Source organism: Stegastes partitus, unplaced genomic scaffold (assembly GCF_000690725.1).
Source record: "Stegastes partitus isolate 25-593 unplaced genomic scaffold, Stegastes_partitus-1.0.2 Scaffold221, whole genome shotgun sequence".
Lineage (NCBI taxonomy): Eukaryota > Metazoa > Chordata > Actinopteri > Pomacentridae > Stegastes > Stegastes partitus.
In genome coordinates, this window is record NW_007577952.1 from 306,168 (window position 1) to 324,183 (window position 18,016).

Consider the following 18,016-nt stretch of genomic DNA (forward strand, 5'->3'; position numbering starts at 1 on the left):
CGCTCGCTCTGTTGCAACAACCTTCCTCTGCTGTTTCGCTCTTCAACAACAACTATTTAGGATGAATAAAACATTTGGAACATATTTGTGTCGGTGTCAAAATGCCAAATGTGCTTAAATATGCGAGTGACTCTGGTTTTTGAACTCGTGCCACCTCTTGCAGCTCGCCTCCCTTTAACAAAATTATTTATGATGAACAAATGATTTTAAAGCCATTCGGTGTCTCTCTATAGTGCTGCAGGCTGATGGATTCAAGACATGACTCATGATTGGGTAATTCTGAGCTCAGGAAAGAAGAAAAGCTCCTGTTCTTGTGGCTTAAGTTTTGCAAGACAAATACTGTTGCACTGAAATAAAAGACTACAAAGGAACAAATTAGGTATACAGTATATAAATAGTTTATGCTTCTGCCAAATAGCCCTTTTTTCTTTCCTCAGTCGAGGACTGTATGTAGATTGTAGCAAAGTAGCACACTTACCCTTTGACTAGCTCCACCACAATGAAGTCGCTGCCATCTCCGGAGTTGTACAGTATCAGGCCATCAGGACTAGTGGTCTTGAACTGGAAAAACAGGTGCATGGAGGCGTAGGCCTGTAAAGTGGAGAAAGCCAAGTAGCTGGCTTGCGTCAGAAAAGTTACAGGATTGGCAACAATGTGCCTCATGCCAAATCGAGCATTCAGCTCGCAGTAGGAGATGTCTCCGTTCTTGCACTGGTCCAGATAGAGCATCCCGTTGAAGGAGAGCGCTTGCAGATGGCCGATGAAATTGGAAGGCATCACGGAGATAAAACGGCGCTCCGTCATGATCCCCGTCTCGATGTTGTTGAACTCCAGGCGGGTATGGGCGCCGGTCATGAGGCCTGAGGAGGGAAACACTCCGCTCAGATTGCAAATACCTCTCGATATCTCTGCTGCTGTTACTACAGCTCCTTTATCCCTACTTTACCTTCCACAGTCACGTTGTCTACAGAGAGCTGCAAGTTCTTCCCACGCCGCACCACCTTCACTGTGTGCCACTCGTTGTCATTCAGCTTCTCGCCTACTAGGAGTATCTCTGGTCCCTTGCCTAAGAGGAGGAAAGCGTCAAGTGACAATCATACCACATGAGCTCAGTATACACTCTTTCCACACAAAGCTCTCGACAGGAGAAGCACTCTCAGGGAGCATACATTCATTTACTTATCAGTCACGCACACGGCCACAAACATTCACCAAGCAAGCAATAATTTGCATATGCTCAATACGTAGGAAAATGTGACAAAGAAAACTACAACAATAGAGCCTATTCTAAACCGAATGTTTAAAACGTACTGAAATAGCATGCCATCTGGTGTCCCCTTTATAGGGTCATTTGAGTGATGTCTGTTGGGGAAACACGCATCTAGAGACCCGGTTCAAACATATATCTTTAAGTTTCAAAATTTCTGCACTATCCTCTGCCTTTTTTTTTTTCCTCCACTGGTTTCAAAATAGGTCACAGTGCAGAAGCTTGCCACTGCAGCACCGTCATCCCGAATCAGTGCCTATGCAACAGGCTGACACGGCAGTTCAAAGGAGTTCTGTCATCGCTTGGGAAACTAATTGGCCATGCCTAAGCTGACTGCGCCTTTAGGGGTTTGTCTGTCTAATTGAGCTCAGGGTGCAGGAGAATTACAGGGGACGTACAGAGGGCAATAAATGGAAAACATCAACTGGTTTCCGAACACTTCACTGTTTCATCCTCGGGGAAATAAAACGGTGACTACAGACTTTGTCCAGGGCATATCAAGTGTCTTCAGAGCACGCCGCGTGATGCCAACATCCACCTGGTGAATATTGACTACGCAAACCAGACAGATCAATCACATCAAATCGTGCTCTCTTTACACTTGATGGATTTACTTAGATAATGGAAAACAAACCACTCGCTGGAATCATGTCCAACACAAAAACAGAAATGTTTACCTTGTAAATCACTATCATGAAAACAGAGGTACTGACAAGATTTGCTGCAGTGAAAGAGGAGATAGTGGAATGCAGGGTAGTCGGGACTATTCATCTTATCTGTGCTTCTCTGAGCGGAGCCGAGCTGCTATATAAACCCATTCTACATTCTACCAGCAAAATAGAAAAAGATATACATTTCAGTGGAACCTTCACAGACGTTACCCCTCAAAGCCTGTTTACGTGTCTTTTAAAAGACTGCTGCATATGTAGGGAAAAAGGCCAGATCAATGGAGGATACAATCTTGTTTAAGTCGTGTCAATCGTATCAATACAGAAAGAAAAAAAAAAAAAAAGGAACCTTCACTTTAGATCTTGTGCTGAGCATTCCTCTTAGTGCTGCAGTATTTACACATGCGAGCTTGCATACAGCGACCATTTTGGTAGAAAACACATTAAGAACATTGCTCACTGTTTAAGAATTTAACAGAGAACAGCAAGAAGAAATGCATCATGTTTGGCAAATTATTATGAAAATATATTCAGAAGTGCCATATTAAAAATACATTCCCCTCATAAATGATGACATATTTTACATTGTGTCACACTGGCTGCTTTTGACAATAAAAAAAGCATTTGTGCTGATAACAACATCAGAGAACCTGCCCTGATATTAGTTGGTATCGGATTGTATGGTGCTGCCTGCTGCAGCCTTTTGTGGCTTCACAGAGCTCTGATATCACTTCAATCTCCATCACTTGGGGGTGAAGTTTGAAAATGAATAACATCCAGGGGGTGTACATTTAGCAAGCAGCTCACCTAAACTACAGGCTACATTTGTAATACAATATTATTAGATAATTTTTTTTTACAGAAATTGTCCACGATGAGTCAAACAATGATTGTGGAATTACTTTCTAAATTGAACATTAACCCTCTCAACCCCAAAACCAGCTGGTGGGCATGAAAGGCCATGATTAGACCATCTATCAGACCCAGAAACGATAAAAACAAGAACAATTTACAGACTTTCAACTTTTTAAAAATTCACTCATAATGTGTCATCTTCATGAACCAGGTTCTATAAAAACATAAAAATTCTGTGTTCCTTGGCACAACTAAGAAACTACGACGAACGCAGCTGCAACCAACAACCACACGCCAAGAATTCAGCTACTCTTCAGTTGAACTTGGCTGAACTGCAGGCTGTGTTTACACCGAGCAGATCGGAGACAAGTATGGAAACAAATTAGAAATAGGAAGTAAAAAAGTATGTAGAACTGCCGTTTTCGTTTTCAGTTTTGGTAACACCTGTGGGCACAAAAAAAATGCTGTGAATGTTGTGTTTTTTCTTCAATTTTCATAAAATAAAATCAACTAAACTCAGCTTTCATTTTCTGTCCTGTTATGATTTATGGCCTTATACCCGTTTCATCCTGCACAAAAGACATTTCTGACATTTCTCTACTTCTGGCCATGGTTGTGGTGTTTCCGTAGAGGTGCAAGACTTTATATTACAATGAAAAATGAGGACACAGTGACAGGAGCACAAATACCGAGGAACTGCTTGGTGTTCAGAGGGTTAATAATTATTTGCACAACTGATAGCATTAATTGTAGTCACAGTCTTTGATATGAAAGTGGGGTCATAATGAATCGTGTCTCTCAGTAAATATTAATGAAGTACACACAATAAAACTGCATTTCACATTAGGGACAGTGATCTATCTCCAACACTGCAGGGTATTAAAATGATGGAATTATAATGTGTGTTCCCACAGACATCTGACTGTAAACCCTTTGAAATGTGGCCTCCTTTCAAGGTACCTTCGCTTCACAAGCTCAGCTTCCAGAGGCTCGAGAGCAGGCCGCACATGTAAAGGGTCTATTTTGTCCAGTTTGATCCTCAGTTAAAATTGAATTTGATTAATACTTTCAAACAAAGATAACTTCAAAGGCATGGTGCAGTTATACAGGTCAGCATTATGAGTGAGCCGAGACTTTGAACGCAGGATGTGCGTGTTAATCAAAGCATGTTATGGTAATTTTGTAATTTTGTGGAACAAATGCCTCATTTCAGGAGTGTGCAGTGTACCATTATTCCCCAGATTCCAGAGAATTAATCAAGAGCATTGTAGCAACATTTGCTCTTACAGCTATTACCCTCCCACTGTGTATCCAGTTGTGGACAGCTTCCAAGCAGCTGCTGCAGATGGGCTGTCTCTCTGATACCTTCAAAAACCAAGCTAGACTCGCACGACATCGTGCCTGAGAAGAATTCTTGATCCCGCAATCAAGTCGTAAGGTAATCCTTTAAAGCAGTCATAACAAATAGATATATAACGATATTAGAGCGCTGATTTGATGATGCAAATGATGCTGCAATTTAAAATTTCACTCCAATCCAACCTTTAAATCTAATAATACAGCATTCCTTGTCACATCTGCAGTGTAAAGCTTTTTCAGAGGCCACTGGTGCAGCATAGATTCAGTGCAATGGATCCGGAAGATGCTTAATTTTGCACACATGCAGCACATATTTTCTGTGGACAGTGCATGATGGTAGAATGCCATCTGCTGGTAGAGAGGGCAATTTCCTAGGCAGATATCAAAATGAGCCACATTCAGCGTATCTGCTTTTTACACAATTATATATCCTTTCTATCGGGTGCAATGAACTATTTAAAATTGTTGAATCGCTTACCTAAAATACTTAAAAAAAATGTTTTAAATCGCATCCCTGCAGGGAGGTCGCTGAATTAATTTTCCTGTCCAATCATCCACACACATGAAAGCAGACACTCTACTTACCTTGATTAGAGAGACACAATCCACACAACATAACGGACAGTTGATTTGGCTCGTACATGTGTTATAAAAACAAAAAGGGTCTATATAGCCTCTAAATCTCCACCTCAGATCAGTAGAGTAACATGAGACAGAATTACAGACTGTGGGACATTGATTCTTCAGTTACACATGATTAAATGTCAAGATATGCTCGAGAGTACATAAACTGTTGTTGCAATGGGATCCTTTCATCTCAGGTGCTCGTAAATACGATGTAATGACTAATGTTCAGGTTGTCCCGCAAATCATTGGGAAACTGAATGTGAGCATTTAAACGTCTTCATTCTAGAGTATCCAGGAATTATTCATACATGAGGGCTGGAAACAAGCTTTCAGCCGGCACTCGATTATAGTGATAACTTTTATAAGCATTCATAAGCCTCCTCTGTATAGGATGATCTAAATCAGAGAGCTGTTCACCTCTCCGCAGGCAATAGCTTTTATCTGTTTCTCACACCGCTGTATTCTCAACCAAAACTTAAATTGCCTGTCTCTCGCTATCAGGTGAGCGCAACAATCTGCATCATAAATCCAGCCATTATTGACCTAAAGTCCTACGCCCGAGTATAGAATACCAGAAAGTCAATTCTGTTAATCAAGAGGAAGATCTTCTCTTGGTATTCATGCGAATTTGAAAGAGCGGAAATGTATAAATACGCCACACTTCCTGAAGCGTATTTGACGGATGCTCTTTTTTCTAATTGTCGTGCTCCTCAGAGTGTTTGTATAATTCAGTTTCTGTGTTCAATGATTTTAGACATTATATATGTTCATCCTGCAATATATGGCACATCTGGTCCTGGATTCCTCTTGCAATTAAAATCTTTAGCAGGAAAACAAGTGTTTGTCGATGTATGATGAGTGGTTTGATTCAGACGCTTGCTCTATTTGAAAGATTTATCATAAAAAAATGGCATCTGGCGAGGAGATTTACTCAAACTGGGTATGATCCGCCACACTTTCTCTCCTGAGATGGGAAGAACGGTTTGCAACAAATTGTAATCTCTTTCCAGATTTAAGGGAAAAAACAAGTTTTGTTGATGGCTGACAGTCTGGTCTCATACTTAATTACTGATCACACATGAAGTTAACCTCTAAGTTCACCTCAGTTCTGTCGCTGCAGTCTGATTACGCTCAAACAAAATCTTTTTTTCCCCCTCCTCTAAACAGAGAGTGAGAACCGCTCTTCTCACTAGAGACAATTGCCGGTTATACTTGAACTGTACCCAATTATCAGCATGCGAGCAAATTAGTCACAGGCAAATGAATGACACACTCATTGGCAGCACAACAGCAGACTACTGTATGTCAAATTTAGCTACATTTGATTAGAACATTATTACATTGAAATAATGAGAAAATGTGTAATTTAAATTGTTGGATTTCATGAGTATAGCTCTGAAAAGGATCCAATTATGTTCGACTGTACAGCAGCTTGACACAGTGAAGTCTTGTTCTTATCTTTAGAATGATGCTTGTGAGAAAGATAACAGCAACAGTAAACAAAGAGAATTGTGGGGCAGAGAAAAAAAACCTGTTCTGCTCCATAAGGGAATAGAGACAAGAGGCATATATGACAGTTGTCTAAATAAGGGTACAGTAAATAATCATAGGAGACACTTACTGAGATTACAGTCTATCCTGATACAATCTGGTGAGAGAGAGAGTGAGATGGTGAGATTAAAAGAAAAAAAGAACAGCACAAAAGAGGAGAATATTTCACATCCTTCAAGGTACATTCTGCAGACAGTTCAGTGCTTTTCAGAGCCCACCATCCGGGGACAGCCTCGAGAGTCTAAACCGCCACTTTCCTCCCTGCTGTTTACTTAACATTAGAAGAAGAAGAAGAAAAAAAGTAACCGTGTGTGAAAGGAAAACCTCAGCATGTGTCTGGCACAGTTGGAAGTCCAATAGACCGGCTCAAAGTTGGGAGTCTTATTGACCATAAAAGTAGAGGTGCACCAGCATTATATTTTTAGCACTGACGTGGGCTGTGCTACATGCGGTTTACATTCAGCGTCAGCAGGATTTCTACCGTTTCAGATGGCATGACTGATAGTTTTACTGACGTGTCCTTTGGGGTAATCCAGCGTACATGCACCGCTGTGAGGATAATTGTCTGAAGCGGATAACAAAAATGGAACCTGTGCTACATTTGAGCATCTCATGGGGAGATAATGGAGATTTTTAACACAGGAAAGGCAATGATGTACTGTAAAGCTATTCAGAGAAGAAGCACACTGAATGTACTGCAAAGAGCAGGTGAGAGTGGCGACTGAACAAAAGCAAATCGTAGTAACCTGCCAGAACTATGCAGAATTTATAGTAAATGATTAGTATCCTGCGAAATCTAACCTTCTCTGGTCCTTGTCGTCACGGTTTATTGTGTAACGTATTTGTCTAGTGTGTTCTTTGCTGTATTCTAGTTGTATTCAGAAGTGATTAAGATGTGAGTAATTTCATAAAACACTACTGAGAAGGTCATGAGAGTCATTTTTATCACACTTGGTAGCCTGATTCACCTCTACTCAAAAGCCCAAACCTTGAACCGTCGTCAACTCAAGATGCTGTAAAGTCAGAACTGCTACAGTCTCCTGCTTGTTTCTGCAGGCCTGATAGTGACATTTTTTCTAAGTCAAATGCAGAGGAAAAGCGGCGATTTGCACAACCTGCGGCCACAATGATACTTACACCGTGAAAAAATGGCAGCAGCACAAATGTGATGCCTTGCCAACATTTTCTCATATCTGCAACAGCTAATATCTTCTAAATCCCTCTGAAACATTCAAATTTTTGGCCACAAAATGGATTCACCCACTCGTTTTTTTTTTTTTTGCATGTTCTGAATAATGACAGCAATCTCACCAACTGTATGTGAATATATCGGTATAAGTCACGTGGCCGAGTAGTGCTCTCAAGCTGTCAACCATCACAGAGCAGTGGATACAGACAGCCAGAGACCAGAGTGACTTTGTGCTGCAGGTGTGCATGTGCATGTGTGTGTGTGTGTGTGTGTGTGTGTGTGTGTGTGTGTGTGCGTCCATCACTGACACTCCCTGCTCAGTGAAGTGACTCTAAACTGGACAGACCAGTAAATGTGAGGGGAGGGAACGACAATGGTCATATCTATGGTGTGAGCAGTTAAGTGGTAATATTTCAGCGTAATGACAGATCAGGTCTCTGACTGCCTTCTCCTTGAACTGCAGACAAGCCATTGAAGGGCTGAAAGAGCCGAGACAGTCAGGTGGGACCTGACCACAGGATGAACTGAGAGAGAGAGAGAGACACAGGGAGAGAGAGAGAGACAGAGAAAGAAAAGGCAGAATATACATACACACATACAGTTGCTTAAAAGGCACTAAACCCCTTGTTTTTTCAGAGCTTTTGTAATTACAAATTACTTAAAAGTGAAATGTTTGATTTTAAAACAAAATTCTTGTATTTTTTTTTTTACTCAGTTGTACGTTCTTATTCTGTAGTTTATATGTAATCCATGGAAAACACTATTTTTGTCTCTTACTGGTGTACAGAAATACACATTTTAGGATCTTTCAGTAGTCACATTGTTAAGGTGCATATAATTTAACCCCCTCTGACCTTTGTTGCATGTCATGGCCCTCTGTCTCCCCATGTTTCTGCCCCTGTGTCTTTTTCTACACTACAAGCTTTTCAATAAAATTGTGAAAACAAAACTCTTAAAACATTATTAAGCTTAGCTTTTCTATGGTACTTCAAAGTCGTATGAAAATCTAATTGGGCAAAAAGTGTGCCGTCTGTGGATTGTAGAGGTCTGCTGGTTACCCTATAAACAAAACAGGACTCTTTCTTTTTTTTTTTTTTTTAATATCTTCTGTCCGCTTTTTCCTTAATCTACATGTTTCTGTCTCTATCTAAACTGTCACTTTGTGCAAAACAATAAAGAATGCATGATTTTTTTTTTTTACAAAAAGGGGGTAACTTTACTCTTGCAAATCGTAAATAACTTAAAGCAAATGTTTTAGGAAATACACCCATTTTCTTGTCTTACATAAGATTGGTATTATTTTCTCTCTGCCAGAAAGCAAATAAGCATATTTCCTGAATATCTAAATATTCACATAAACTGCATAAGAGAAACACTCCAAATGATCTTTCTATAAAACATCTGATTAACATTAGTTTATATAGAAGGTATATTTTTTTAAGGTGACAATTTTCTGGTCTTTAATACTAGATGACATTAGAAAAGAATACAGTACTTGAAACGGTTTTTCAGTTCCTGGTAAAAGCGAATCAAAGCATAGCTGCATGAAAGGATATCCACCAACTGTGTTCCACTTTGTTACAGTACAACTGCTATTTAAAGTGACCAGTCTTTATTTAATTCACTAATTTCCACTTAAATACAGCTACACTGGATAAATTTGACACAACCACCACAGGGTTTTTAAAAAATGCAAATAAATTACAGCAGCATGCAGAACAACCAAGGGATGTGCTTTTCTTTTTTTTTTTTAGGCAACTGTAGCTACTGTGTATGAAGATGAGTATGGGAGAGCCTCAGACAACACAAATATATTGAGATATCTGTCTAGGTGACACATCCTGAAAGGTCAAGTGATGTTATCTGCTCATATTTGCCGCAGCGGCATTACCCAGGTTCACAGTGAGTTTCACTCTGCCTCCGTCCAGCTCCAAGCGCAGCGTGTCTGCTGACTGCTGAGAGGTAGTGGCCATCAGCAGCCCAAAGGCCCTCTGGGACATAAAGCGCAGGGACACATCCTCGGCCTCGGTGTGCAGCGTCCTCGGCAGCAGCACCTTCAGATACATGCTGCCGTCATAGCTCACCATGGTGGCCTCTGAGGGATTCAGGAATAGGAAGCGTTAGCAGACACCGACACCCCAGAGGGAATCACAAAGCTAAATTAGAAACACAAAGTGGCATTTACGGAATGAAACCTGAATTCTGCTTGAGATTATCTTGGGTACTGCATGATATAATTTTAGATTGCAATTTTCATCAGTCGCACCAGATGGCAGAAAAAGCCTGGAGCATACAAAGACAGTGGCGAGATTGCAGCAGCAATCAAATTTCTGAAGGATTTATACCCATCATAGTGCAATACAAGGGGGATTTTCATACATCCCTCATACTATTAGCTGCCAATGGATCTGCGTAATTTGGCCTCTCTGTGTGGAAACCATCTGCATGGTAAATGCAGAGTGATTCAGGCCGAATCACTCTGCCGAAGCACCACTGCATTTCTAATGAAACACTCATAGCACTGGCAACCTCATGATACGGAATTTTTTTAAATGAATCACTCCTCTGTAGGAAAATACTGCAATTTACTTTTGAGGGGCTTAAATGAAAAACAACATAATTTTCCATTTTTCCGTCATTGTCACCAGACTGCTCTGCAGACGTGGAGAGGTATTTGGAGTTGAGAGCACGGCTCTCATTTGAATAGATATAACATTATACAGTATGATCATACTGCAGTTGCAAATGAAATTATTATTGTTTGGGCAGCCTGAGTATTAAGGCGGGATAATGAATTTTCTCTGTATCTACATAGTTTCTCTCTGTGCGGGCACCTTTTAGCCACTACACACCTAAGTTAATAAATAAAATACCAGCCAGAGTGTGTTAAAAGCTTTGCAACAGCATTTTTAAAATCACTCATCCTCCCCAGTCACAACTGCTCTTCTTAGAAATTCCTACCCTTCTCACAGCTGGGACCGAGGTATCCGGTGCTGTTGCAGTCACAAATGTGGCGGTTCCAACCTTCTCTGCAGTGTCCACCGTTGGCACATGTGTCTCTGGCACACCTGACATGAGTCTCCCTGGTGCAGAGGCTGCTGACACCTGTGGCGCTCTGAACCTCGGCCAGCCTCCACAGGTTTCGGCTCTGTCCGTCAATGAAGAGGTCCCTGATGCAGCCCACGTAGCCGAGGCCGAGGGAAGCCGTCCACACCTCCGGGGGGAGCATGAGGGCTTGGCGATCCTCAGGTAAACCTCCCAGATACATGTCCCCATCTAGGTCAAGGATCTCGCTGCCTTCATTAGCAGAAAAGGGGATGCTCTGGCTGTTCACGGAGATAAAGCCTGTGGGGCAGGCATTAACAGTGAGTCAACTTGTACTTATACAAGGTTTTTGTTGCAAGGGAAAGGAAAACAGGTGTGTGTGGGTTGTGCAAAGTGAGAAACAAGAACAAACTGTGAGATTGAGGAAGTGGGCACCGGTCTGCTTGTGTTTTTTTTTTTTTTTTGAAAGTGCAGTTAAAAAAGCTTCACTGCCAGTCCGAGCTGATTTTGTAAGCAGAAGTGGAAATTAAAACTTGCTCTGGAAAAGTGAAAAATTACAAATGACAAATCTACGTTGTCACATTATCCTGCTTGAGAAGAAAGGAAAGGTATTTATAGATACTGGAAGGAAGAAACAGAAGGAAGTGCATTTTTTGGGCCTCTACTAATAAGGCAGACATTTGTATTGTACTAACAAGGCAGACATTTGTATTGTACTAATCAGGCAGACATTTCCCAATTTGAGTTGGGTGACTGTATAATTGGCCACTTGTGAAATAGGTTAACACAGATTTCAAAATGTCATACGTAGATTATAGCCACTAAAAATATCATTGTAATTAAAACCTAATATGCATGCATGTTTCACTGCAGTGAATAAAAAGGCAGAGCGAGCTGATGTGACTGTATCCATGCTGGCATATGGTGATTTCACAGCTTGGAACCCTTTATACTTCACAGCTAAAACTAGAGACACACGGTAACAGAAGGAGACAGAAGGCTTCCCCTGCTTTCGCAAACACAAATTTATCTTACCGTTGCGGCCTTTCCTCTGGAAGTCCACATGGCACCACTCGCCGTCATCCAGCCTTTTGTTACTAGCTTTCATCTTGATGCTGCCAGAGCCCATATCCATGACCAGGTAGAGGAATCCGTCCAGCAGCTCTATGGCGAAGAAATCGGCCCGAGGCTTCCTATCAGGCAGCGTACCCTGCAGACTGCCGTGGCTGAACAGCAGCAGGCCGCTGGGCTCTGTGGTGCGGAAGTCAAAAGATATGGCGCCCGTCTTCTTTGTGTTCCACCTGGGCAATGTCACGTAGGCAGACGGCGTGTCGAAGGTGACCGGCTCCAGGGCTTCCACATTCTCGCAGCTGAATATCAGGTCACCATGGATACTGATCTTAGGGTCTCGCTGTTCAGCCAGCCGTGACAGTTCCAGTCTAAACTCATTATTCTTGTAGACCACCTAATAAATAAGAGAGATGTCGTGGTGAGATGACAGCTGGAAAGAGGAATGCATTTAGTGCAAAGGCTAGATATTAGTCATCAATAAATAGTAGAATCAATATGACACAGCGGCATTTACAAGGGCACGCAGCAGACAACGTGTTGAATCATCCCTGAGCTCGGAGCTCAGACAGAAAATGTCCTGATGATTTGATGTTGATTGCGTTTCAAGAGATATGTCAAGTTAACTGGCACCTTACATTAAATGGATGCACTTGATGTGTTATTAAAAAAAATACATTAAAAAATTATAAAATCCACCACATTTAGCTTCACTGAGGTTGTTCATGCTGCAGAGACAGAGGAAGCATGTAGAACTGAAAACATTGTATTTTTACTGATCATCAAACTCACTTGTGGGACCGAATGTTCTTTTCTTTCTGTTTCCTACCTGGTTTCTAATCTGCATGTTTTCACGTTGATCATAAAAATTTCTTCATTAACTTCAAAACGACAACGAGATTATCACACGGAAACAAGACGGCGGAGTCGAGTTGAAACGCTCGTGGAATTGGAAAACGCATTTAGATTTAGATGCAAATGCAAACATTTACATTTTAGACATTTAGCTGACTCATTTAAGAATGTACAATGGGTCCGACCGAATAATCTTAAATTCGGAGCGGAAGAATCACAAACATCGCACCTACACTGTGATAAAAAATAAATAAAACTGTGTGCGTTTATACTGAACTGAGAGAGAAATAAATAAATCAAATCCAGGCAGAGATGGTGGGTGGAAGAGAGGTAGACTTTATCCTTTACAAGCACAACACACAATTTCTTATTTAAAGAAGTAAATTCTGTAAACATGGACTCCTGATGGTGAATAAAGAATGGTAAAAGAAAATGTGATTTTGCAGCATTGGGAGCATGAATGTATAATAGATGTTCCATTTGCGTTTGCTTTACATTTGATAAATTGCATCACAGGAATCAGCGTGAAATACAAAACCAACCTTTGAAGCCTTTTCACTCGTACTCAGGGTAAGTAGCCACAGATAACATGTAACTGGGAGTGTGTAAGACGATTACATTAGTTATATAGTTAGAATCTAGTCATTTAAATGATATTTTCATGGATTAGTTAATTACATCTTTAAACATTGTGCAACACAAGAACATCTACTCTGCTAGTTTATTAAAGGAAGTTACTCCCCCCAGGTTGCCAGTTTTGACTAATATTTACTAGCTGCTGTTTTTTAAAATATTAATTTATGGATAGTGGAGTTTTTATTCTATTTTTATTTACATTAAAAATGAAAGATGAAAGATGAACATTTCCAGCCAGCACTCCTCTTTCGCTACAGGAGCAAAGTCCTCTATGTGGTCTTGGATTACAAAACAGCAACAAAAACATCCACAAAAGAAACAGCAACCCACATGTTGTAGATCACACAGAGTTCAAATGTACTTTGTGCCAGCACTGCTTTTGTAAAAGCATTTTGATTTAAGCAACTGGAAATCCCGAATAAGGAAAATGCATTTTATTTGCCCTGAAAGAAAGTTCAGATGTCTAAAGAAAAAAAAACGTGTACAACTCAACATTTTGTGGCTCAGTTTTAATTTTGATTAAATCCAAAAGTGTTAGGATGACCTCTTAATTACTATTATTATTATTATTATTAACCCAGTGTATTGCATTACTAATTACAAAAACAGTCATGTAATTTGTATTCACTTACTGATTTCCTTTTTAAAGCAGTCTGACCCAGCCCTGCTTATATTGGCTACAAGATCCTAGATATACAACACCCTGCTTTAAGTGAAAGCACACTTCGACAGAGTGCCTGTGTGGGCTCCTTTGTGTTGCTGCTGTATTATTTTCTGCTTTCATCAATATGCACAGCAGGAGACAAAAATCCTTGTCTCATTTTGTATCGGTTGTAAGTCACCCCAAGCCCACTGTTATCTGCCACATCACTCTGCAACCAGTCACTGCCTGAGGTGACACACCACACTGCACAGAGGACTAACAGCAGAGCTGAGAGGCAATTTGAGCCAATATCACACTTCACACTGCCTCAGTGTGACTAATTAGGCAGTGAAATCAGATGGTGAAACTGACCATCGAAAAATGAGTGTAACAGGCAATTTTTAAAACGGGGAGACGGTCATTCAAGGCAGTCACTTAAACAAAGAGGGGACAGCGTGCGAGCAGTTTTTACAAGTAGCGACACCACGAAAAAAATGCACAGATGGCTACAAAAAGACACTGTGACCTCTGCAGGGCGATTATATAAGCCAAAAGGACAATACAGGAAGCGGAATCCTATTTCACCAATTCAGACGCCTCTTGTATGTGACATGGATTACAGAGCATCCCCAAAACACAAGAATAAAGCTCCTCTAGCGTCAACTGACAAAGTCCCCGTGTCTTTTATGCTCAAGTAGTGAAGAATAACAACGGTATGAGAATGAAGACCTTCTCCGCTGCCAACAGATGCGTGAACACATTCTTCATAACCAAATTGGGTGCAATCTTTGAAGCATTAAAGTACAGGAACCTAATGATGCGGTGTGGGATATCCTGTGGGCACACAAACTGCAGTCCAATAAACTGGTGACTTCAAAGACAAATTCATCTCTCCCTGCTTGTTGTTGCAGTCGTGACATTCATCTGGAAGTGGCCATTATTTTTCCTGCACCTGATGAACCTGATGGCCTCTACACAGCGGCGCTCACATCCATTATCATGCAGCGTCTAGAGAGATTAGTCATGGCCCAAACTCTCTGCATTCAGTGAAATAAGACCGATATCTCCTGAAAAAGACACACTGCTTACACAATAAATATTTCACCCAATGCTCACTTTTCTTTCCCACAAGGGTTAAGATGAATATGTAAGTGTGAACTTCCATTCACCACTCGTTCCTCTGGTTCATCAGCGAACTCGAGAGCTCTGTCCTCCACTGACACGTCTCTGAACCTGGCTGCCGGATTTGCTGGCAGGCTGATGCCATTTGATCAGCTCTGCCTCTGTCACCACTCACTCTCATTACTTTTTTTTTTTGGGGTGGGGGGGCACCCTTGTAACTCTTTCTCCCCCTTGTACCCTCCCTGCATGCCCACCGTACATCTGTGTGACTACGCACAGCAGTAGTAGCTTTAAACACCACCACCAGTCACACCGCCCACAGAGCGGAGGTTGCAGCATTGGCAGTGGTGCTGGGACAATAACCTGTCCATAAATAACATCTGATTTTCATTTCTGTGGATGCAGACTGCATAGTAATTATGCAGACAGTCCATTTAAAATCATTCAGTGAATGCTTGAGTGCTTTAACATCTTTATGTTATGTACTTCATTAACAAATACTGCCGATAGGATAACAAAAACAAATTCATTTTAAGAGCGTCTGTACCGAGTTTAATGGAAAACATTACATATCTGTAGATTGTGTCGACTATAGGCTGTAAAATGAAAAGTAATAGTAAAACAAACTGCACTCAGGCACAGTGGTGCTTTGAGAAGGTGCTGATATCAGCATGCTGACATACTCACAGAGCCAATGGTAATTTGCTGATGTTAAGCAGGTAATATTTGCCATGTTCACCACCTTCGTTTAGACTATTACATTTGTAAATTAGCACTTAACACAAAGTAGAGCTAAGGCTGATGGGAATGTCATTAGTTTCGCTGGTATTTGGTGAGAAACCAAAGTATTGGTCAAGCAGAAAATTTCACTCACTAAAGTCATATTTTAATCACCAAAGTCATTAGAATTTGTCTCCCGGGAGCCTTGATTAACTTTTCACAGCAATCTATCCAATAGTTGTTGAGACTATTCGCTCGAAACCCACAAGTCTCATGGTGGCACAAAACAAAATGTCAAGGGATCAAAGTCTATATGATTCATCCAGCAAATGTCTGTCTGGTTTCATGGCAATGCATCCAATAATTGTTGAGAATTTCAGTTGGACAACGACTGCAAAAGAGCACAGCAGTCCTCTGCCAAGGCTAATTTTTGCAATTTTGAATAATAATAATGATAAAAAAAAAAGGTCTGCACTGAAATGTGATGGTTTCTTTCTTTGTTGATGTTCCACCTCTCCACCGGGTTTCATGAAATTCAGCAAGGCAGTTTTTTTTGTGTAATCCTGCAGACAAACAGCACTTAATACATTCCTCCACCTCCACTCTCTGCTTGGTGGAGGAACAAACTGACCGACCAACATTACCATGCATAGCTAGAAAATCTGAGATATCTCTAAATTCTCTATGCACAAAGCATCTGACTGAATTTTAAAACACAGACTACTTCGACACAAATACAAAAACTGGTCTAAAGATTTCACTTCTCCGCCGTTAATACATTCTGTGATTGCATAAACTGGACTAAGGACTTGGCAACTTCTTCTTCAGTTTTTTCAACTCGAAAAACGCAGAACCGAAAGAAGTAGAAATCTTTTCATGGTAGTTCTAGCAGAGCACTGAAGTCAAACGCACAGTCTCCAACAATATTAAATCATTAATCTCCTTTTAACAAGACTGTATGCCAGTCCTTACAAACTGCCAAGCTCTCACTCTCGCACATAATGAAGCTGCTGCTCGTTATACTTCGCTCCAACCTGCCGCTGCTGTTACTAGCTTAGTCAGGTTGTTTCCACTCTATTTGCTTGGCGCATTTTGTATATCCCATATCTAAGCGATGTGTCTGTTCTGTCCTTGGTGCATTGTACTCCCCGCTGAATCCCATGCAGCTGGATTTAATGGGGATCAGTAGCAGAGCCTAATAACAGTTTATAAGCAATTACGGAATAAATGGTCTTATATTCTGTGACGTAAACGCCTCTGACAGAAGTAAACTCGGCTGTATGAGTTGGGTATTGGCCCTAAAGAAAATCTGCCACCCTCACGTCGGTGCCACTACCACTGGCTGTTTAATCACGTCTCCTCTTAATACTTCCTGGGCAGCGGGGAAAAGCATTTCTCCCACTTTTAATGGACGTGGCACATCATTTGCTTTTTATGAGTTCATTAAAAATTTGTGAGACCGGGCTGAAATTGAGCATTAACCCATAATTCTATGCTTTGTTTATACAACTGCTAATGCTAAGTACATGATCTCAACTTGCTTGCTCAAAATAATCTATGTGACAGGTGCAGGCCGGAGTTGAAACGCTTCAAAAAAAGGAAGAAGCGGTAGTGATGAAAACCGGGTTCCGGCTGCGTTTCAGAAACGAACACGAGACGCATCTGTTTCTTATGTATATTAGCGCTGCATTCTCAAAGGGATTCCCGAAGGAATCTATAAATGCACATGCTCCGCACAGCACAGCCTCTCAGCTAAAAGTTTCTCCTTCAAACATCCTACAACGAGGAGAATCAATACAAACGTGAGGGGTGATTTTCTATACGCAGAACATGCTCCGCTTATAGGAAGGGGGGGGTTAGTGCCATCTAAGGAGGGATGGATAGTGTTTCCAGTCCTCTGCTGAGACCGAGGTCAGGCTGTACTCACATCTTTCAGACAGCCCATGAAGTTGTTGCTGACCGGGGAGCCTGGCAGGTCAGCTGTGTTGAGGCTGCCCCCTATGTAGAAGAGATCATCAGAGCCCAGCATGGTGTAGTCCTCCTGAGTGTAGCCGGTGGTGGTGAGAATCCCGTCCACCAAGATCGTCACCTAGGGGAACCATTAAGGGAGAGCGAGGGGAAAAATAAGGAGACAGATTTTTATTCAAACAGAAAGAACTGGCCTAATTATTTCATGCTTCATTTCTTCTGATTCTGGTTGAGCTCGCCTTAATGTTGAATCTTGAAGTCAATTACAAGAACAGCTTTGAAGGGTTCACTAATCTCAGCTGATCCCTGTTTATGATATATTAGCAGGATAGCCGTGGAGTCAATATACCATAAATATCCTTTCCACTGATGATTTGGCTCCAAAGCAATATGAATGCTACAGTATACTCAATTAATTTGAGATTAAAGATATAAGGATGGCA

General features: G+C 41.1%; 1 protein-coding gene across 2 annotated transcripts in view; it reads right to left on the minus strand.

Annotated features, from left to right (window-relative positions):
- nrxn2a (neurexin 2a) overlaps positions 1–17,634 on the minus strand; it is a 78,583-nt gene extending 60,949 nt beyond the window's left edge. For both annotated transcript variants that reach the window (XM_008281066.1, XM_008281067.1), the window contains exons 1-7: positions 17,533–17,634; positions 11,597–12,026; positions 10,478–10,861; positions 9,408–9,611; positions 6,398–6,424; positions 947–1,066; positions 479–860 (exon numbers count right to left, since the gene is read on the minus strand). In XM_008281066.1, the coding sequence (XP_008279288.1) occupies positions 479–860; positions 947–1,066; positions 6,398–6,424; positions 9,408–9,611; positions 10,478–10,861; positions 11,597–12,026; positions 17,533–17,634 (1,649 nt within the window). The remainder of the gene's footprint in view (positions 1–478; positions 861–946; positions 1,067–6,397; positions 6,425–9,407; positions 9,612–10,477; positions 10,862–11,596; positions 12,027–17,532) is intronic.
- Positions 17,635–18,016: the final 382 nt, after the last annotated feature.